At 36.0% G+C, this 23,906-nt stretch overlaps 1 protein-coding gene across 1 annotated transcript in view; it reads right to left on the bottom strand.

Annotated features, from left to right (window-relative positions):
- Positions 1-550: 550 nt before the first annotated feature.
- LOC108296850 (T-cell immunomodulatory protein) overlaps positions 551-23,906 on the bottom strand; it is a 138,662-nt gene continuing 115,306 nt past the window's right edge. The window contains exons 9-10 of the mRNA XM_037735193.1: positions 3,040-3,134; positions 551-747 (exon numbers count right to left, since the gene is read on the bottom strand). Of these exons, the coding sequence (XP_037591121.1) occupies positions 571-747; positions 3,040-3,134 (272 nt within the window). The 3' untranslated portion in view covers positions 551-570. The remainder of the gene's footprint in view (positions 748-3,039; positions 3,135-23,906) is intronic.

The following is a 23,906-nucleotide window of genomic DNA, read 5'->3' as shown; positions in this document are numbered from 1 at the left end:
CCAATGTCATTACAAAACAAGCAACAATAATGTAACAACATTTACTAAAAGTAAAATCAGTAAGCCATGAGTATCTTCCTAAGTGGTTCATTTACTTTTACCTTATTTAAGCTTTACCATAACTCCATGACAAAGGTACAATTATTACACTTATTTTATAAATGAAGTTTGACTAATATAACTAAGGTCACACAGATGGTAAGTGGTTGCATTGCGATCAAAGCCTAGGGCCAGCTTTTAAACACCAGCGCCTTCCGTCTCCAAATGTAATTGGGTCATCTGCCTATAAAAACTTTTGACCTTTAAAAGAGATTAAGTTTTATTGTGTGAAAAATAACTTTTTACTGGATGTTCATTATTGTTTTACAGATAATGAATCTGTGAAAAAGAACAGGTATTCTAAGCAGTTGGGAGAAGTGCAGGGACCACATTAAAAAATGGGGACTGAGCTCATCATATTCCTTATTTAAGAGACTATAACATATTTAGGTACTATCCAGTCACAAAACACCATGGTTTGCAAATATTTCTGACATAGTTTACAAATATTTCTCACTTGATTTAATTTCCTTACCTTCCAGATGTGTTCTTTAGTATGACCAGAGCGTCTGGATAGCCATCCATATTGTAGTCTCCAATATGAAGGGTGATTGGAATTGGTATTTCAGTTGGTTGCTGTTCATGTACAAATGGCACAAAGCCCCAGAGTGTGCCCTTATTGCTGAAATCTTGTAGTACTGGTATCCACTACGGATTAAGAGAAAAAGGTCAGACTTTATAGTTATTTTATAAAATAATTTACAATTTGCAAAACAAACGATCCATTAAGTTTTCAATATAAGCATCATTTTACTTCTTTATCTCTACAATATGGTAGGGTATAATTTACTCTGATGAATAGGTGACAGTAAAAAAGTAGTCTCCGTTAGAATTTATCACTATTTATCACTAGTTAATTTTGCCTGAACTGGCACAGATAGCCTTAGAAAGTTTTTTACAATATCACATGAATCTTAGGATTGAACTGATATTAGTACACATCTAGTCAGATTACATAATTTAAAACTGTATCACGTAGAAACAAAACCTCAAGTGAATATTTAAAAAAAAAATGAGCAAACTGTAATATCATCTAATACTGATGTCCTTTCAGGAGAACCAACTTAGGAGGAAAGTTAGAACATGACAGAGACCCCGTTGTTCCTTCGGCTGCTGTGCGTCTTACACATGCAGATGACTTCAGTCATTACCTTCCAGCAGAGCAGCTCCTGAGGCTTTCCAAACAACACCAGGCCTGACAGGCTTCCTCAGTAACTGACAGGCACTTCTCAGCTAAGAAGAATGAGCTCTGTCACTAAAATGGCTGGAAGCTACATTTTTAGTAAATTCTTTTATTTCTATATTAATGACCATGAAGAGAACAGAAAGAATAGGCTGATTTCAAAATGAGCTTTGGAAATCCCTTTCTCTTCAGATAACATAAATCTAAACTTTTTAATAACTAGAAATCTGAAGAGTAGAAACCATGCCATTAAAGTTACAGATGCGCCCACAATTTGCTCAGTATGAATGCTGGCATGGAACCTGAAGATGGTCGAGCAGAAGCAGGCACAGCTGACTTGAGCTGGCAGGAGGCCAAACATGCCTAGAGATTCCTTTCCTTTCCTTCTAAGCAGGTGACTCATTTATATGGCTACAAGTCAAATTATATTAAAGATGGTTTCTTGAAAAGAGGTTAATAAACAGGGTATCTCCAATAATTTATATCTTTTCCAAAAAGAGTATACTTTACCAGGGAAAAAGAAAACTTGATGAAGACATATTTATAGAAATGAGTTTTTTTAAAAAAAATTGGTATGCTTCTTCAATAATTTTTCAATTTTTCTTTGAACAAAACTATCATTTTATGTATCATCAAAATGTTTTAATGGTTTCACTTGATTAAAAAAAATTGGTGGGTTTTATCTTAGTAGATGAGAAATTTCACAAAATGCCACGTTATCACAAATTTCTGAAGAGGTTGACAGAGGATAAACCACACTGAATAAAGTATTCCTGTTAAGGTAAATGTATTAAGGCCTAAAGAGTAAAACGATTTTTCACTTAATATGACACCGATAATAGTCACCAAAGAACTGTGACATTTATCTTCGGAGAGAGAGATGACTGTATAATTTGAAAATATTCTTACAGTAGTCTGTTGATGGGCAATAATTCATAGGTTTACTAATACCTATGAACCAATGATCAAGTGTTACTTGACCTAAAGTTTTAAGTGATTCAAAACTTTAAAAAAAGTTCAAGATAAAACATATAATAGTTAAATGCTTTCATTTATTTCATGTTTAAGGCTAGTCAAGTGAAGCAGTGGGGGTGGGGAAGAAACAAGGAAATCTGTAACTGGCTGTGATTACTTAACACCACTGTACTCAGACTGGCCAGATAAATGCTTTCAGAATGAAGATTTGTTTTCACACAAAATGTGATGCTTCCTTTCCATAAGGGTTATAAAAGTCAACATGTTATTCTATCGTTCATTACCCTCCAAAGAAAATAAAACATTAATTCTAATGTGATTGTTATAATCTATCATTCCCATATTAATCCTCCTCTGTGACTATCAGATTCTAAATTGCTTACCTATAAGCTACAGGTAAAAGTCAGCATGAGATAATAAAATAGGTTTAGATAACACAAATAAAAACAAGATCAGCTTCGAAAATAGATAAAATGTTCTTTTACGTAACCTTTTATTATAGTGTGTTTTGCCATATTTCTGGCATATAAAAAGCTAAAAGATCATTTAATTATAGTATACAGAATGGGTTTTCTTCACGAGAAATAATTATAACAATACTTTTCTCCTCAACAAATTAAAAAATAATATATTTAAACGCATTTCATTGAGTTAAAATGAAGAAGTCAATAACTTAATTTTGGGGTTCCCTCCGTTTGACTGTACAGATATCTTTTCCAACTTTTGAATATTTTTTTCAAGCACATAAAAAAATGTTTACATTAAAAAACAAGTTGATATACCTGCTTTGTCCCAGATCTCACTAAGTAGATGGTACTTTTGTGGCAATTTTTATCTTCACAGCCTGGGAGTAAATGATCCATGTGTCCATCTCCATCTGCCAAAAGAAACTTCAAGAGTCCATTAATAGTCACAAAATAAAGTGTTCTTGTATGGCATAGTAAATTTATTATCTGTTGAAAGTCTACATCAATCTGGATAAAACAGAGGAATTTGACACATGGCTTCAAAATGAATATGATTCTATTTAAAAAATTACTCTGGCCCTTGCAACGTTATTATCTGAACTGTGTCTTGTTCTAAATTGCACACTTCTGTGTGATTAAATATTTACAAAGGAGGGAGGAGGGCAAAGGCTGGAAACTACAGGGTCCTATGCTCAGTACTTGCGTAGTGAGTCATACCACAACCATCAGCATCATGTGATATACCCATGTAACAAACCTGCACACAGACTCCTTGAATTTAAAATAAAGTTGAAATTATAAAAAGGAAAATGGGCTGGGTGCGGTGGTTCACGCCTGTAATCCCAGCACTTTGGGAGGCCGAGGTGGGTGGATCATGAGGTCAAGAGATCGAGATCATCCTGGTCAACATGGTGCAACCCTGTCTCTACTAAAAACACAAAATTAGCTGGGCGTGGTGGCGTGTGCCTGCAGTCCCAGCTGCTCGGGAGGCTGAGGCAGGAGAACTCCTTGAACCCTGGAGGCGGAGGTTGCAGTGAGTCGAGATAGCGCCACTGCACTCTAGCCTGGTGTCCGGCAACAGAGTGAGACTCTGTATCAAAAAAAAAAAAAAAAGGAAAATGTAGGTCGGGAGCCGTGACTGATGCCTGCCACAGTAGAAGGCCGAAGTGGGCAGATCACCTGAGGTCAGGAGTTCAACACCAGCCTGACCAAATGGAGAAACCCCGTCACTACTAAAAACACATAAAATTAGCCTGGCGTGGTGGTGCATGCCTGTAATCCCAGCTACTCGGGAGGCTGAGGCAGGAGAATTGCTTGAACTTGGGAAAGGGGTCTGTGGTGAGCCGAGATCACCCCATTGTACTCCAGCTGGGAAAACAAGAATGAAACTCCGGCTCAAAAAAGAAAAAAAAAAAAAAAAAAAAAAAAAAAAAAAAAAAAAAAAAAAAAAAAAAAAAAAAAAAAGTAAAATATATAGGCCAGGTGCAATGGCCCATGCCTGTAATCCCAGCACTTTGGGAGGCTAGTGGGTGGGGAGATCACCTGAGGTCAGGAGATTGAGACCAGCCTGGCCTACCTGGTGAAACCCTGTCTCTACTAAAAAAGTACAAAAATTAGCCTGGCGTGGTGGCATGTGCCTGTAATCCCAGCTACTCGGGGACAGCCTGGGTGACAGAGCGAGACACTGTTGCAAAAAAAAAAAAAAAGAAAATGTATAGTATTGGCAAGAGACCCCATTTCAGATTGTAATGTTATAACATCAATTTTTAAAAATGTAGCTTTGACTTATTTACTTAATTATGACTGCTGTCATAGGAAAGAAAAATAAGCATATCAACAGTAGTCCATTATTATACAGAGTATTTTAAATGTGAGACTCTCATCTTTATACATACGTAAGAGCCTTTATTCAGCATAAACTTCAGTCCAAGAGTTATAAAGCTCTCAACACTCTGGATTCATAAAAGCACCAATAAATTTTTATCAATGAAAAAGCAAATGAAGGGAATACAGATATCCTTTCCAAGTAACTGTTTTTTACAAAGTTGTACAGTATTCTGCTAAGGCCTATTGAGGTAAGGTTACGGAGGAAGTCAGTAAGTTACTGAGGTTACTGAGGAATCAGCTCCTCTAGCGCTCTCTCCCATCTCATGTCCCTGCTACCTGATGGGGTTTACAGACTTTGATGTCTCAGAGTTAAGTCTCTTTAGGTGGACATTCACAATGCACAGTCACTTAGCTTTTTAATTTGGGGACTGATTTTATATTGCTTTAATCACTGATTTATTTGCTTGTTTATTATATTATTTAACTTGTGCCTGAGGTAGTGTCTCTACTTGGAAGAAAATAAAAGCATTATTAATAGAAAAATATGCTGCACGCATCATGTACTGAGATCTATGTAACGATCAAAAGCCTATCAAGTCTCCAATAACTTATTCAAAAGGGAAAAAAAAGAATTTTAGGCTGAGTGGGATTAAAATGTAGCCAATGGAAACTAATTTCAGCATGGAAAAGTAAAAACGAACAACAAAGTAAAAAACTAATTTATTTCATTTAATTTCATTTGATTACCTATGATCCTCATTATTAATACCATTTATGACGATAAACCCTGCCTTAGAGGAGTGCAACATTAAATAAAATAGTTGAATTAATAATACAACATGTAGAGAACATCTGTAATTTGGCAATATATAGATTTAGACTACTGAGAATTAAATAGGTTGAGAGAGAAAGATGCAATTCCAGGCAGGAATACTTGGAAAGGTGAACGTTGTCCAAGGAGATAAACATAAATCATGGCTAAAAAATATAAATGTAACAGAGCTAGCCCAATAAGAAAAAACTAATACAAAAATGTGATTTACAAACTGGCTCAAGTGATAACATAGATTTCATTAAAACCAAATCACTCTACCATAAATTAATGGGAGAACAATTTGAAGAGCATTACCATGGCTTTTCCCTTCATTTTTACCCCAATGACAAAATGCTCACATTAGAATCTTATTTGTACTTTACTTTTCCCCTAGTTTCTTTCTTCCAAGTATTTGCATATATCTCCTGAATCTTTTGACTATGAATTGGCTGATATTTTTTCAAGTGCTCTAATAACTAGTAAACATATTATTTATGTAACTCGTGATAACAGCATAATCATGCATTTTAGTATAAATTATCAGTAATATTTTGTAGATATGGTCACAGAAAACTAAACTCAATCACAAAATGTGTTTCTTGTGCTATATATATAATTCTAAATGCTATATATATAATTATTATTATTTTGAGACAGAGTCTTGCTCTGTTGCTCAGGCTGGAGGGCAGAGGAGAAATCTCAGCTTATTGCAACCTCCCCCTCCTGGGTTCAAGCAATTCTCGTGCCTCAGCCTCCTGAGTAGCTGGATTACAGGCATGCGCCATGACGCCTGGCTAATTTTTGTATTTTCAGTAGAGTCCAGGTTTCGTCACGTTGGCCAGGCTGGTCTCAAACTCCTGGTCTCAAGAAATTTGCCTGCCTCAGCCTACTAAAGTGCTGGGATTATAGACATGAGCCACTGCCCCTGGCCTTATTTTTTAAAAAAATATTTAGGTGAAATGACAGAAATGCTTTTTGAGAGTACAACTTCAAGAGTACAATTTCAAAGGAAATCTGCTGTCTTAAAGGAAACTTTTAAATTTACATATTTTAGCTTTCTGTACTTTTTTAAAAGCTTTTTCATTTGACAGTAATTTATACTTAAAGTTGCAATAACAGAAATAGTACAAGAAACATCTGTTAAGCCTTTAACCAGCTCTGCCTATGATTAACATTTTAACCCTTTTACAAAATCATTTGTGTTGTTTTCCTCTTTGAAATAATTTTTTTTCTGAACCATGCATATAAGTACATATATTAAGGCCCTTTGCCCCTAAATGTATTAGTGTGCATTTCCTAGGTGTAGGGATATTCTCTTCAGTTGATCTTAGCCAAAAGGCCAAGAAGCAATGGGAATATTCTCTTACATAACTACAATACAGTTAACAATTCACAATTTATACACAAACAATGCATTTATCTAAAGTGCTATCTATATTTCAGTTCTGTCCACTGACCGGTTGTCCCACATAGCATTTTGGTCCCTATAGGACAGGATACAGTTTAGGACTAGAAATTGCATAAAGCTGTTACTTAATAGCTCCTCATTTGGAATGTTTCCATAGCCTTTCTTTGTCTTTTATAATCTGCATATCTTTTTAATCTCACACTATAGGAATAGTTTATGTTTTAATATGTTATTATGCCTGGAGAAGAAAGTACTTTTAACATGGGAAAAATTAGAGACACAAGGCTAGGAGCTAGGATTACTTTAAGCAAATTCTCAGAGAAATAACATCTCTTTGTGAGTAGATTACAAAGAAGGGCATGCTGATGGAGGTGCTGGCCTGTGAACTTGGCACAATACTTAAAGAAGTCCCAGGAATTTATAACTTTGGATTATCTTTTCTTTGGGACATCGGTAAATAAGTATCTCAAGTCTTCTTGAAGGCCAAAATTTTTTCTCAAAAACTCAACAGAAACTGCAACAGAAGGAATAGCATTTTGATTTACTTATATTTACAAAAACCAGTGTAAAAAAATCAACCTTTTTGCAGGACTGATCATCCTAAACTAACAAACATATGCTAACTTCCCTTTGATGGTAACTTTAGCAAAATTACAAATGACATCCTTCTCTAAAACATATAAATACTTTATTGAAATAGATTTAATCATTTAAAACTGATTTATATAAATTTTTAATTTTAAAAGCAAAACTAAAATGTTATTGTTGTTATACAAATGGATTACAATAAATTTTTGTATTTTTGTTTTTAACTAAGCAGAGAACAAAAAAAGATACACATAAAAAAGGTTCATATATATCACTTATTCTCTTATACAGTTTTAATATTTTCAGTCTAATGAAGTTAATTGACCTGTGGAATTGTTTAAGCTAATTAGAACTCATTGTTCTGGCCCCAGATTACCTTTCCAGCTCTGTTAACCACAGTTTCTCTAATGCAGTGGTTCTGTAGCCTCTGAATCACCTGACAACTTGTTAGAATTGAGAATTCTTAGGCTCCTGCCCAGACCTAATGAATCAGAATCTCAGGAGGTGGGGCCCAGCACCCTGTATGTTCATAAGTCCTCCAGCTGATTGGATTGGGACACTTGCTCTCAGGAATCTACACTGGTCTCCCATTGTTGCCAGGGGATGCAATGGGTATCCCTACTTTTAATATCTTGATCATGTTTCTTCATTTAGAATAAACTTATTTTCTTGCTAATCAAATTCTATTACCTTTAGGACTGTCTGTATCCCTCCCTTATGAACATCACTCCAGCCTCTTGGGAGTCCAGGACATCTTCTACATAATCTTGTGTCTTTTAGGCATGACAATTCACTACGGTAATCAAACACATACCGCTACATAAAGCGACTGTTTCCTGTGAATGTATTTCCACTTGATAACAGTATGTGGAGATTTTAACGTAATGAAAAGAAGATAAAATCAGGAATAGTCAGATTTGCATTTTTAGCCTGGCTTAGCTGCTAATAATGAGTAATCAGGTATGCAATGTTAAGAAACTAAGAAAAAAGTCTTAGTTTTACTCCATCCCGTGTTCCCCTCCAGTGGCAACCACAATAGCAGTTTCTTGTCTATCCTTCCTAGAGAGTCTATGCAAATACATATAGTACACATAATTTTACACAAACAGTAGTGTGCTCTACATACTTTTTGGCATCTTGAATTTCTGACAATAATCTTTGAGATGGTTTCATAATGGTAAATATGTATCTGTGTCATATACATAATAGAGTATTACATTGTATGATGGTATCTCAGTAACTGGTTCTCTATTGATATGCAAATGCTGGGTTGTTTCCTATCTTTTGATAATCCAAACAATCCAACTTTAAATAATTTTGTATAATTCCATCTTTTTGAGATTATATCTATAGTACGAATTCCTAGAGTGAAAATTACTGTTTCAATTGTTACATTAAAATTTATATTTTATGCTCCATAGAGGAATAGTTCTCAAACTTTTAAATACTCCTAAAAACTGAAGACCCTAAAGAGCTTAGTTTATGTGACTTACATCTATGCCTTACTGTATTAAAAATGAAGACAGAAATAGTTCAATATTTATTAAGTTAAAATAACCTTAAATATATTACATGTAAGCACAGACAGCAATTTCATGAAAAATAACCATTTACAAAACAAAAAATTTTCGAAAAAGTAAAATTGCCTGGTTTTAAAATAAAATTACATTTTATTACTGATTTTGCATGCAATCTGCTGTAATAAGTTGTTTTTGTTGACAAATATGAAAAGATGAAGTTGGTGGAAATATTAAAACAGCCTTTTCAGATAAACTTGGGTATTCTCCCATCTATCACCAAACTCAATAAGTAGAATTTTTTTAATGGTTATTTGGAATGAGGAGCCTAAAGACATATCAATGAATTTTCCCTACTCTGTTAATTAAAAACATTGGTCTATCTTGCACTTTGAATGAATGCTTCATATCCATCTATGCATTCATGTAAAATATATGACTCTCTAAAATCACACATTGATCATTTGAAAAATATTGGTTAATTGAGTTATGTGGCCCTTCTAAATTTTGATACACTTCATTATAGCATATCGAAAATTCACATTTGTTGATATCACTACAATCTCATCACAAAAGTCTTTAGATGTTGGAAAGCTGTCGGTTTATTGCAGATAGAAGTTTTCCAAAATTCAAATTTTTGCTTGAAAGCTCAAATTTTATCACTGGCACCGAATCCTGTCAGTTGTTTTCTTGATGTGACAAGCTTACTTCGTTCATTTTAGAGAAAACGTCCATCAACCACCCAAGCTGGAATAACAGTAGTTTGTCTGTCAGTTGTTCCTTCAAGTAAGAAATGGTACTTTAAGAAGTAGCTAGTTTAGCTTGCAACTTAATCACACCACTGCTTTTCGTCAACACAACCATCATACTCAGTATGCAGATGTGTTTTATGCATAGTTATTTTCCAACATAGACTATTATAAAGATGTATACTCAATAGTTGAGACTTATTAAAATTATTTTTTTTTGCAGATTCATCAAAACAATCACTAAGTGAAACTGACGAAGTTCCTTGTGTCCTTCTTCCTCCTCCTTCATTTTAAAATTGTGAATGTATGGTGATAAAGACCACAATGAATACTAGCGAAGTTTGGAGCTACTACTTAAATTTGTGCTACACTGGAAGCAGCTTTATCCACCATTGCTTTGTCACTGTAAATGTCAACATGCAAAAAGGCAAATAATATCTTATTAGTGTAAAAATAATTTACACCTTGTGTAATCCTTGAAAGAGTTGCAGGGAGCTGCCCCTGCAGAGGCCCATATTTTGGATCACACACTGAGAATCACTACCAGAGAGGTTGCACCAATACCTCAATTATCAAATGTTTGAATTTTTTGCCAGTCTGATAAGTGAAAATGGTATCTCATTGTGGTTTTAATTTTTGTTTTCTAGTGAATAATGTTCTTGGTCTTTTACTTGTCAGTTTGTAGCAGGCTTTCAAAATTAAGAAAATTATCCTTTAATCTGTGATTTACTAATGTTCTGCTTTATGGCTTCCATGTTTTGCTTATAATTTACAAAGGCATTTCCAGTACACATGTAACTCTGTTTCCCCCACCCACACCCTGTTTTGTTCTAGTACTTTTGGGCATTAGTTTTACTTTTAAGTCTCAGATTAACCTGAAATTTATTTTGATATACAATGTGAGCTGTACAGCACTTTTTACAGATGGCTATCCAGTTAGTTGTTCCACACCAACTATTGAATGATATATACTTTTCAGAAAAAAAACCTAAATCTCTTTTGCTTTTTTTATCTGTAAAATGATTAAAAGGGACATTACTCAGCTACCATATGTGATCACTGTAAGGATTAAATATGGATGAAACAATGTAGAAAAAAAAATTAAAGCAGTAAACAAACATAAAGAAGTCCATTATCCCTATATCACCCCTATCACTGTGGTATTCTGTGTATTTAATACAGTGGTATGCTGTGCCTAGGACACAGGCAAAATAGTAAAGAAGTGCTTTAACTCCTGGAAGGACACAAGTGCTTTTTCTTCATGGTTCTCACTTTAAGGACCCACTGCAAAGTTTTCAGTGGAAATACTGAAACACTTGGTCATGAAAAATGAAACTAACAATTTAGAATTTGACAAATGTTGCTCCATAGATGAAGAAAAAAATTGTAAGAGGAATGGCTAAATATTTCTATCTACAATCTGGAACTCTGAGTTCAAAAACAAAAATAAATCAGTGATTTCTGATTACAGAGTAGAACATGGCATGACAGCTCACACAGGGAGTAAGTCAAAATGTCTCCTTCCACCATCTGGAAAATCTACTCATGGATGACTGTAGCACAGAAGAGCTATAAATACTACAAATCACATGACTAATTAATGGTAGAAGGTTTTAAATAGAATTCAAGGCTTTCTTTAACTTTTAATATGTGAGACTCAGGGCTGAAAGATTTCTCTACAGGATTTCTGAAACTACATTTCTTGCTAAAATGGGCTCTGAATATAGAGCGAAATAATGGCTTTCTCAATACACTTGTCAAGAGATATGTGACAGATGATGTATTTACATATAAAATGACACTTTCTTTTGTGATTCACTATTAATATAAAGCCAGGAATACAGGGTGAAATTAAAAAAAAAATCAATATCCTTTTTACTTTTGAAAAAAGTAAAGAATATAACTTTATATTTTTCAGAAGAACACATCATTAACACAAGATAAATTATTCTCACAAAAATACAGAGTGGGGTGTGGTGGTACGTGTTAGTCCCAGCTACTTGAGAGGTCAAAGCAGGGGGACTACTTGAGCCCAGGAGCCCAGGAGTTGAAGACTGCAGAGTACTACAGTTGTGCCTGTAGATGGGCACTGTACCCTAGCCTGGACAACACAGCAAGGCTTAGTAAAAAACAACAAAAAAAAAAAAAAAACTAAAAAAACAAAAAAAAAAAAAAAACAGAAATAAAAAAAAAAAAAAAAAATTAATTATTAATTTTTAATTGACAAAACCTTTATACATTTATGATCTACAACGTGAAGTTTTGAAATATGAGTACAGGCTGGGCATGGTGGCTCATGCCTGTAATCCCAGAACTTTGGGAAGCCGAGGCAGGTGGATCATCTGAGGTCAAAAGTTCGAGACCAGCCTGGCCAACATGGCAAAATTCCATCTCTACTAAAAATACAACAAAATTAGCCAGGCGTGGTGGCGGGCACCTGTTATCCCACCTACTTGGGAGGCTGAGGTAGGAGAATTGTTTGAATCTGGGAGGTGGAGGTTGCAGTAAGCCAAGATCACACCACTGCACTCTAGCCTGGGCAACAGAGTGAGGCTCTGTCTCACACACATACAAAAGAAATATGAATATATTGCAGAATAACTAACTCTAGCTAATTAGCACATGCATTTACTTATATGTTTAACATTTTTTTGTGTGTGTTGGGAGCACTTAAAATCTCTTATCAATTTCCAAGTATATAATATATTGTTATTAACTATAGTTATCATGCTGTATTTAATATAAACTTAAGCTTTGAGAATACTTGGCCATCAGAAAGGACATTCAGGATGATTGTTTTTCTTTTGCCAAGGTCTGAAATAAACCATTTTATTTGTTGTTCTGATTGATATAAATATTTTTGTTTGTTATTTAAATCCCCAAATAATTACCAGGTTTCAATAATATATCATGGATACTTATCTAGTGATGCTTTTCTGTTTTGCTGAGTAGACCAATTCTTTCACTACTGCTACGATTTGAATGTTTGTCCCCTCCAAAACTCATGTTGAAATTTAATCCCTAATGCGACACTATTGAGAGGTGTGGCCTTCAAGAGGTGACTGGGTCAAGAGGTTCTCCCCACATGAATGGATTAACTCATTCAAGAATTCATTAGTTAATATATTAATGAATTCATGGGTAATCATGGCAAAGAACATGGGTTATCATGGGGGGAGAACCATAGGATTTTATATTTGGGAAGAAGATGATAAACAAAATGCATTTAAAAAAGGAAGAAAGGCCTGAGCTAGCATATTAGGAGGATCAGCCCCCTAGTAATTTGATTCCCTGTGCTGCCTTGGGACTCTGCAGAGTGCCCACCAGAAGGAAAGCTATTACCTGACATGGCTGTTTGACTTTGGACTTCTCAGCCTATATAACTGTAAGAAATAAATTTCTTTTCTTTATAAATTACCTAGTTTCAGATATTCTAAGCAACAGACAATGGAATAAGATAACTATCATACTTGATGATTTTTTTTCCTAACTCAGAATTTTATAAAGCAAAGTCATGACCTACTCTTCTTGTTCTAAGATTCCTCTGTTCTCTTCAACATGCGAATCAAGGTAAAAGCTTGAGTATCTCCGTGAGGTGGCATAGTAATGGGGTGGACTGAGATAGGGTCTCAGTACGCCCAATTCCAGCCCACTCACCACAATGATGGTGGAAACATTATTTTACTTTCTGAAGTCTGGAAAAGAACAGGGAGAGGAAGATGGGACTAGATTATTCTTAAAATTCTTATGATTAAACCTAAAACTCTATGGCTATTGTTTTATATGAAGTACCAAATGTGCTATGAAGTTATATTCTTTTTAGCTTTCCTTACTAAAAATAAGTATGTGTATATTTAACAATGCACGTATATAGTACAGTACAATTTTTCTATAATGCACATATGTCATAAAATAAAGAATATTTCTATCAATCGTGCTTTAAAATTTTTCAGTATGTCTGCAAAAATCAAATCATGTATAATTTAAAATTTGGAGTAAATGTGATAGCTGAGGAGAAGGAAATTTATACACATCACATTTCCCATATATGTTGTAAAAATAGAAGAAAAATACTTAGTATATACTTGTTGTATAACTAATTAGCTTAAACATTCTCATTTTCTACCATGCAAAGTGAGATTTAAAGACTATTAATTCTTAGTCTATTTACTTCTGAGCGCTTGCAATATAACAAATTCCACTGGGGAATCATTTTAGGGAATCATTTTAAGATTGGCACATTTAAACAAAAGCGATTAATTTTTTTCTGTCAATAGTCTATCATTTACTAATAAAGTAACCTATTACATCAAACTACCAGCTAACTCAAACCCATTATCTGAATTCTAAAAATAAACAAGAAACTGAAATAAAATCCTGTTTTTTGCTTTAAACATTTATTCACACCCACCATACAAGGTAGGGAAAGGTGGCTGCTAGTCTCTTCATCAGTATAACCCTGCATCCAAAATAAAGCCTACGATCAAAAGAACAGAAAGGTATTTAAATATAAAAATCCAAACTTAAGGCAGCAAGGACAGAACAATGGTTCACTCTTGTTTTGATTAGAATAAGGAGGCAGAAAATGATGGTAAAGTAATATTATTTTAAAATGAAATCTTTACACACAAAAGCTTTCATTTAATCTTAACAATCTAGGATTTTATATTTGGGCAGAAGATGAGAATCAGAATGCAAATGATTAAACCTATTCTAAAGCATTCTTAAGAAAAGAATCCACGCAGCTGGGCATGGTGGCTCACGTCTGTAATCCCAAGCCCTTTGGGAGGCCAAAGCGGGCAGATCATGAGGTCAGGAGATCAAGACCATCCTGGCCAACATGGTTAAACCCTGTTTCTACTAAAATTACAAAAAAATTAGCTGGGTGTGGTGGCACATGCTTGTAGTCTCAGCTACTCAGGAGGCTGAGGCAGAAGAATTGAACCCAGGAGGCAGAGGTTGCAGTGAGCCGAGGCTGCACCACTGCACTACAGCCTAGGAACAGTGTGATACTCCATCTAAAAAAAAAAAAAAAGAAAAAAAGAAAAAGAAAAGAAGCCACACTTGGGGGCAGTAGAAAGGACAATGGGAAAGATACTCCTTTAGGGATTTGTTACTTAGGGTGCTTAGTCAGTTCAGTTTTTCTATCCACAAAAGGAGAAGGCTAGATTCCATATATGACATTCTAAAATGCTATCAGCAGCCCTCTTCCACTAAGGCTACAGTCTAGTTTAGGAGCATGGGCTTAATCATGAGCACCTGAGGTCAAATCTCAGCCATCATTTGCTAGTACTGTGACCTTGGGAAAGTTATTTATGATTCCTTAGCCTCAGTTTCTTTGTCTCTAAAATGCGTATTATCCCAATGCTTTCCTGTAAAGATTAAATGATGATGATGATGACAATAATGACACCAATAAGCAGTCATTGAGTGCTTACTGTGTGTAAAAGTTATGAGTTTTATACATGTATTATCTCCTTTAATCTTCATAATAACTCCAATTGTGTTATTATCCTATATTGTGACCTCCATTTAACAGAAGAAGAAATGGAAGTACCAAGAGGTTAACTACCCTGCCCATGAACACAGATTTAGTAAGGGGCAGAATCAAAATACAAACTCAGGCAGCTGTGTCCAGAACCCATATTCTTGTCCACTGCCTTTTGCATAGTTCTTGGCACATAAGAGCTAAATATGTGGTAGTAGTTGTCAGAACAACAAACACTCAAAAGCGTCAAATGTTGACACTACAGTATCAAAGACAGTTACTTTTACATAAGCCAAATGTCAACACTTGGGCATTAGTCTGGGATGGGCTACAGACTCTTAGTTTCTTCTGGAGAGGGTGATCTTCCAAGAGGGCTGAAAATGCCTGGTACTGGTACAAAAATAGGCACACATACCAACGGAACAGAATAGAGAACCCAGAAATAAAGGGGCACACTTATTGACAAATGATCTTTTACAAAGTTGAGAAAAATAAGCAATGGAAAAAGGACTCTCTGTTCAATGAATGGTTCTGGGAAAACTGGCTAACCATATGCAGAAGAATGAAACTGGACTCCTACCTCTTATCGTATAGAAAAATTAACTGAAGATGGATTAACGAAATAAATTTAAGACCTCAATCCAAAAAATCCTGGAACAAAACCTAGGAAATACTCTTCTGGACATGTGCCTAGGAAAAGAATTTATGACTATGTCCTCAAAAAGAAGTGAAACAAAAATAAAAATGGACACGTTGAATCTAATTGAATTAGAGCTTCACCATAGCAAACAAATAAAAAACAAACAAAAAACCCCATACTATCAAAAGAGTAAAAAGACAACCTATAAAATGGGAGAAAATATTTGCCAACTATGCTTTCTAAAAGGGACTAACATCCAGACTCTATAAGGAACTTAAGCAAATCAACAAGAAAAACAAAAATAACACCATTAAAAACTGGGTAAAGAAAATGAACAGATACTTCTCAAAAGAAGATGTATAAGCAGCTAACAAACATGAAAAAATGCTCAACATTGCTAATTATCAGAGAAATGAAAATCAAAACCACAATGAGATATCATCTCACACCAGTCAGAATGGCAATTATTAAGAAGTCAAAAAATAACAGATGCTGGCAAGGCTGCAGAGAAAAGGGAATGCTTAGCACACACTGTTGGTGGAAATGTAAATTAGTTCAGCCACTATAAAAAGTAGCTTGGAGATTTCTCAAAGAACTTAAAATAGACCTACCATTTGACCCAGTAATCCCATTAATGGATATATACTCAAAGGAAAATAAATTGTTCTACCAAAAAGACACTGCACTTGTGTGCTCCTCACAGCACTGTTCAAAAAGTAAAGACAGAAACAACTTAGGTGCCCATCAAAGGTGGACTGGATAAAGAAAATGTGGTACCCATGGAACACCATGCAGCCATAAAAACAATCATGTCCTTTGCAGCAGCACAAATGAAGCTGGAGGCCATTATCCTAAGTGAATTAACACAGAAACAGAAAGCCAAATACTGCATATTCTCATTTACAAATGGGAGCTAAAACCTGAATACCCAAGGTCATAAAGATAGAAACAGACACTGGGGACACCAAACAAACGGAAGGAGGGAGGGACAGAAGGAAGAGGGCAAGGGCTGAAAAACTTTCTACTGGGTACTGTGTTCACTCTCTGGGTAATGAGATCAATAGAAGACCAGACCTCAGCATTATGCAATATACCCATGCAACAAATCTGTACATGGACCCTCTGAATCTAAACTAAAATTAACAATTAAATAAAACAAAAACTCAAAGAAGATGGCTCCATTAAAGTGGACGTTGATAAAAACTGCTAGTAAAGGTTATTCTAACTTCTGCTTACACGCTTCTTTCACTGAAATATCTATCTTTGGGAGATTTACCTTTCAGATCCTTTTATAACCCACAATATTATAAATAAACAAGGGTTAGTTTAAAAGTGTAAAGAAAGGACAAGTTTCAGAAATAAGTAGACTAATTTGAAATAGCCTTTTGAAAAATAACAGTCTAGTCATGCTAATTTTGAAATTTTCATGAGAAAAGTATTTTGGATGTTGTAATTTTTTGTTGTATGATCAATGAGCTCATTAGCACTTTTATGTGGAAGATAAACATCTTGAATACTCTTCAAAATTGTAATTATAATTTCCACTTGCAGGTATTTTTTGATCACCAATGAAACAATGAAACACAGAATATTTTCAAATATCTCAAACGTTATTAGGACATCAAATTCTTAGGTCAAAGCACCTCATCTTTAAGAAGTTCATTTTGTCCTTTATAATATAAATAAAAGACTCTTAAGTATGAAATGTCTGAACCATTGTTGTGGTTTTCTCACTTTGCCTAAATCCCTGTTTCACAAATAGCTGTGAACTTTTTGTCAGAAGGGTTGAAACAAGTGAAATAAATAGCTGCTAACAATGATATTCCATGGATTTCACAGGATATTCAAGATTAAAACATTTATTATCCATCCTTTCAAGGGAAAAAGAGAGAGCCAGACATTACGAAGCTGCTACGTTCAAAAGCAAGGTGCACAAGGAATTCTATAGCAGACTTGACCTCTGCAAGCACTTCATGGCTACTAAAAGTAAAATGTTCTAACTAATATGTGTAAAGATCCTTCCTTATCCTGGTGTTTTATTCACATATTTTGTTCATATTTTCCTAATTATCAATTCTTTTAATTTAAATAATCAATCAACAGAATATAACTTTAGCGTTAACTAATTTCTCATTGATTTAAAATTATATATGTTAGCACTACAAAGGGCCATAGAAATTATGTCCTTTATTTCCATCATTTTATAGATAAGAAAGCTGAGGCCCAGAAAGGTTAAGCCATTTGCCTGGGACCAGATAGACAGGGAGAGGCAAGGCTTGACTCCAGTCATAGGGTCCTTCAACCATGCAAGCTCTATTTAGGAATGGCTCAGAACCAGGTAATTATTCAATTTGTCAGGCATAAGTCACTGAACAACATCAGGATATTCATGTCGGGCTTTCCAACTAACTTCTGCATTAGAGCAGCACTTTATTCGAAGGTACTAGAGCAATTTAAGAGGTTATTCATCTATGAAATAATTGAAACATAATTTATAAACATACTTTAATTGTGCTCATAAGCACTGAATTAATCACAGAAGGAAGTGGAGAAAAACATCTATACATGCAGTTTTCTCAATTTTAATAAATATACAATGCCCAAAGCTGTGGTTCTCATTTTTGTTTTTTTCTATTTCAGTACATATGAAGGATATGTCCTGGGATGGAAGAAGGAAACTGATAGTAGAGTATCATGAGCCTAGCAGAGGTTATTTTATATGTACTATATTAATACTTAATTCTGACAAAAACTATGAAGCACATAATATTATGCTTAATTTACAGATGAGGACATTGATGCTTGGTAATATTAATCACCCAGGGAAAAAGTCAATAAATGCCAGGCAAAAGTGGAGGGTTCTTTTATTTTTTGAGACGAAGTTTTGCTCTTGTTGCCAAGGCTGGAGTGCAGTGGTGTGATCTTGGCTCACCTCAACCTCCGCCTTCCGGGTTCAAACAATTCTTCTGCCTCAGCCTCCTGAGTAGCTGAAATTATAAGCATCCACCACCACACCTGGCTAATTTTTTGTATTTTTAGTAGAGTCAGGGTTTCACCATGTTGGAGAGGCTGGTCTTGAACTCCTGACCTCAGGTGATCCACCCACCTCGGACTCCTAAAGTGCTGGGATTACAGGTGTGAGTCACCATGCCTGTCCCAAAAGTGGAATTTTAACTCAAGTCTGCCTAAGTTCATTATCCAAGGCTGCTTCTAGTCTTCCTGAAACTGAAAAGTATTTCTCAAAGGTTCATCCAGAATTAGAGACCTAGTGAAACAGCTGAAAAATACGTTTTTTCTCTGGATTGAAGGAAAATGGCCAATACTGGAGAATATGCCCTTAAATATGACTTTTTACCTTATTTTGAGTTGATCAGTTTAGAAATAAGCAAACATTCTTTCTAAAATTTTTCTTTTAATGAAGTATATCAGCACTGTATTAACCATAATATAAAATGGCCACATAACTTTTATAAGTTCATGAAGTTATTAAGAGGTAGAGCTGGGATTCATATCAAAAAGTGTTTGGCTCCAGGACTACAGGGATGGTACCGTAATTCCCTATGGCCAGTTTTCTAATCCACAAAGCAAACGAAGTAGACATAAGACCCACTTTGTGCTTTAAGGAATTGGCTCTTTTTATCTTGCTCCTCGAGAAGGAAAACAGTCTTCATCATGGATGAGGTCTTCACTAAGCAATATTAAATGTTGAAAACTATAATGGTTTGAACGGAGATTTTAAAATTCAATGAACTGTGATACCACATTTGAATGGCTTCATTATATATGAAATAGTGCCGTATCAATTTAGATACCCACAATATAATATGGCAAGCCATTTACCATATTGCTATTTTGGCCCACCAGTAAGAAAGTTGTAAAACAATAGTGTTAGTATGTAAAAATTTTATTAGTTATTCATTGATTTTGCCAAGTATAATGTTCTATTTTATTGGTTAATCATTGATTTTGCTAAGTAAAATGAAATCCATGAATGTTACTCCCATTCAAAGAACCTCTCAATACATGAATATATTGCAGGCTGAGTGCAGTGGTTTACACCTGTAATCCCAGCACTTTGGGAGGCTGAAGTAGGTGGATTGCTTGAGCCCAGGAGTTCAAGACCAGCCTAGGCAACATGGCCAAAGAAAGTTAGCTGGGCTTGGTGGTGTGCACCTATAGTCACAACTACTTAAGAGGTTGAGGTGAGGGGATTGCTTGACCTGGGGGAGTTGAGGCTGCAGTGAGCTGTGATCTCACTACTGTACTCCAAACTGGGTGACAGAGTGACACCCTGTCTCAAAAAGNAAAAAAAAAAAAAAAAAAAAAAGAAAATGCATTTTATTTCATATTAAACAAACATTTAAATGTAGGAGCAGTGAATCTCAAACAATTTCTAGAGCAAGTGATTTCTGAGATTTTGTTTTGTTTTGCTTTTGGTCAATGATTCATTGCTTGGCTGAAGTCCTGTGTCTAGGCATATTACATAGTTTTATATGAGTGAAGAACTGTCAGCTAGATTATAATGCTGGCTTTTGGGTTTATGTAATTTCAACTCTGACAAATAAGAGATTCCTGCAGCTCCTTCCCCACTCTGAGCTATAGCAAATAATCATGACTCAACATTAGCCTAATTTTTCAGACATGTCTATTTTATGATGTAACTCTCCATAGATGCAATTTTTTTTTTTTTTTGACGTGGAGTCTTGCTCTGTCGCCAGGCTGGAGTACAGTGGTGTGATCTGGGCTCACTGCAACTTCTGCCTCCTGCATTCAAGCGATTCTCCTGTCTCAGCCTCCCGAGTAGCTGGGACTACAGGCGTGCATCACCACACCATTTTTTGTATTTTCAGTAGAGACAGGGTTTCACCATGTTGGCCAGGACAGTCTTGATCTCTTGACCTCGTGATGTGCCCACCTCAGCCTCCAAAAGTGCTGAGATTACAGGTGTGAGCCACTGTGCCCAGCCCATGCAAATATTATAATTAGAAAATAGTCTAATAGTGTTCTGAGATGAGAAAAAATTTTTTATAACTATTAAGAATTTATTTAAAATTAATGCAAAATGACTCATAGACTTACAGAGCTAAAATCAGAAAACTTAAAGAAGAAAACAGGAAAAAGTTTTTCTGTCCTTAGGTTGTTAAGCAAAGAATTCTTAGATATGACACCAGAAACATGATCCTAAAAGCAAAATTGGATAAACTTGACCTCATAAAATTTAAACATACATGCTTTAAAAAAACCTATTAAGATGGCCAGGAGCAGTGGCTCACACGAGTAATTTTAGCACTTTGGAAGGCCGAGGCAGGCAGACCACATAAGGTCAGAAGTTCAAGACCAGCCTGGCCAATATGGTGAAACCCTGTCTCTACTGAAGAAACAAAAATTAGGCATGGTGGTGGGTGCCTGTAATCTCAGGTACTCAGGAAGCTGAGGCAGAAGAATCGCTTGAGCCTGGGAGGCAGAGGTTGCAGTGAGCACAGATCACACCACTGCACTCCAGCCTGGGCAACAAGAGCAAGACTCCATCTCAAAAAACAAAAACAAAAAACCAAAAACCAGCTGGGCGTGGTGGCTCATGCCTGTAATCCCAGCACTTTGGGAGGCCCAGGTGGGTGGATCAGATCATGAGGTCAGAAGACTTAGACCATCCTGGCTAACACAGTTAAAACCTGGGTCTACTAAAAATACAAAAAATTAGCCGGGTGTGGTAGCACGTAGTCCCAGCTACTGGGGAGGCTGAGGCAGGAGAATCACTTGAACGTAGGAGGTGGAGGCTGAAGTGAGACAAGATTGTGCCACTGCACTCCAGCTTGGGCGACAGAGCAAGGCAAGATTCCATCTCAAAAAACAAAAACAAAAACAAAAAAACCACCAGAAAAACCCAACAACAACAACAAAACCTATTAAGAATATGAAAAGACAAGCTGCAGAGTGGAAGAAATGAATTGCAAATCATGTATCTGATATGGGATTTGTTTCAAGAATACACAAAGAAGTCCTATAACTTAATAAGATGACACACAATGAGTTTCTAAAACATGGACAAAGAATTGGAATAGACATTTCACAACAGAAAAACCTACAAATGGCAAATAAATATATAAAAAAGGTGTTCAGCATCATTAGTCATCAGGAAAATGCAACTAAAAGGCAAAATAAGACACCACTACACACTAAATAAAATGGTTATAATACAAAAGAATGACAATACAACTATTGACAAGAGTGTAGAGAGAGTAGAAATCTTATACATTCTTGGTTAGTAACAATATTGATAGCCACTCTGGAAACAAAAAATGTTAAGCATACACTTACCCTATGGATCTGGTATTTTCACTCCTTGTTATCACTAAGATAAAGGTGTACATCTACACAAAGTCTTTTAAGCGAATGTTCATGGCAGTATTATTCTTAGTAACCCCAAACTGGAAATAATCTAAAGTCTCCATCAATAGTTTATAGATAAATAAAATGTCAAATACTCATAAATGGAATGTCACTCAGCAATTAAAAGGAACAAATTACTAATACACATTACAATATAAGTGAACCTTAGATGCTAACTAGCAGAAGCCAGAAATACAGTATGATCCCATTTACATAAAATTTCTAGTATAGGTCAACGTATAGAGACAAAAAGTAGATCAAATGATGCCAGCAAAATGGCAGAGTAGGCAGCTCCTGGATCCCTCACAGACACAGAAAAAACAAGCTGAAACTATCAAAAATAACTTTGTCAGTTATTTCTGGAAAATGATCAAAGGTCAACAGCAACCAAGAAAAGGCTGAATCAAGAAAAAGGCAACTTGAAAATCGTAGGAAAATTTGACAGCATTTTTCCTTGCCCTTGTCCCACTGCTCTCTGCTGTGGTGGCAGTGCAGAGGCAGTGACAGTACTGGTCCCTGGATTCTGAGGAAATACAACAGATCTTAATTATAAATCATTGCATATGTCTATTCTAATGTGTGTAAGGACTATCCAGAAGATGGACAAAAGGTGCCTGAGTCTCTTTTGGCTAACTTGAAACCAAGGACAGAAAAGCAGCAGACATTGCTCAAATATACTCTGAAGCCCACAGATACCTGAGGCAAAAGATGATGGGTCAAGATTATAACTGGCATATAAGGCACTGGAGAAAAAGCTAAGGGAGATTGTTTAAGAAATTAGGGACTGGAGATGGTGTCTCATGCCTGTAATCCCAGCGCTTTGGGAGGCCCAAGGGGGTAGGTCACCTGAGGTCAGGAGTTTGAGACCTGCCTGGACAACACAGTGAAACCCTGTCTCCACTAAAAATATAAAAATTAGCTGGGCATGGAGGCAGATGCCTGTAATCCCAGCTACTCAGGTGGCTGAGGCAACAGAATCGTTTGAACCCGGGAGTTGGAGGTTGCGGTGTGCCAAGAACGCACGACTGCACTTCAGCCTGGGCAACAGAGCGCAGCTCCATCTCAAAAAAAATAAAAAATAAAAAAATAAAAAAAAGAGGTCAAGTGTGGTGGCTCTTGGCAGCACTTTGGGAAGCTGAAACAGGCAAATCACCTGAGGTCAGGAGTTCGAAACTAGCTTAGTCAACATGGTGAAACCCCGTCTCTACTAAAAATACAAAAATTAGCTAGGCGTGGTGGCAGGCACCTATAATCGCAGCTGCTTAAGAGGCTCAGGTGGGAGAATTGCTTGAACTTGGGAGGTGGAGGATGCAGTGAGCCAAGATTGCACCACTACACTCCAACCTGTGCGACAAGAGCAAAATTCTGTCTCAAAAAGAAAAAAAAGAAATTAGGACAGCTCATGAACACTGAAGATACTGGTACTTGATATCCTGTTGTGGAAATTTTGACTCCAAACTTTCAGCTGGAAAGTCACTGGAATAACTTTCAAAAAGAATCACAGCTGGGCACTGTGGCTCAAGCCTGTAATCCCAGCACTTTGGGAGGCTAAAGCGGGCAGATCACCTGAGGTCAAAGTTTGAGACCAGCCTGGCCAACATGGTGAAACTCTATCTCTACTAAAAGTACAAAAGCTAGCTGGGCATGGTGGCGGGTGCCTGTAATCCTAGCTACTTGGGAGGCTGAGGAGGAGGCTGTTGTGAGCTGAGACTGTGCCACTGTACTCCAGCCTGGGCGACAGAGTAAGACTGTCTCAAAAAA

The sequence above is a fragment of the Cebus imitator genome, unplaced genomic scaffold (assembly GCF_001604975.1).
Source record: "Cebus imitator isolate Cc_AM_T3 unplaced genomic scaffold, Cebus_imitator-1.0 Scaffold748, whole genome shotgun sequence".
Classification (NCBI taxonomy): Eukaryota; Metazoa; Chordata; class Mammalia; order Primates; family Cebidae; genus Cebus; species Cebus imitator.
This window is presented reverse-complemented; position numbering and strand designations above follow the sequence as displayed.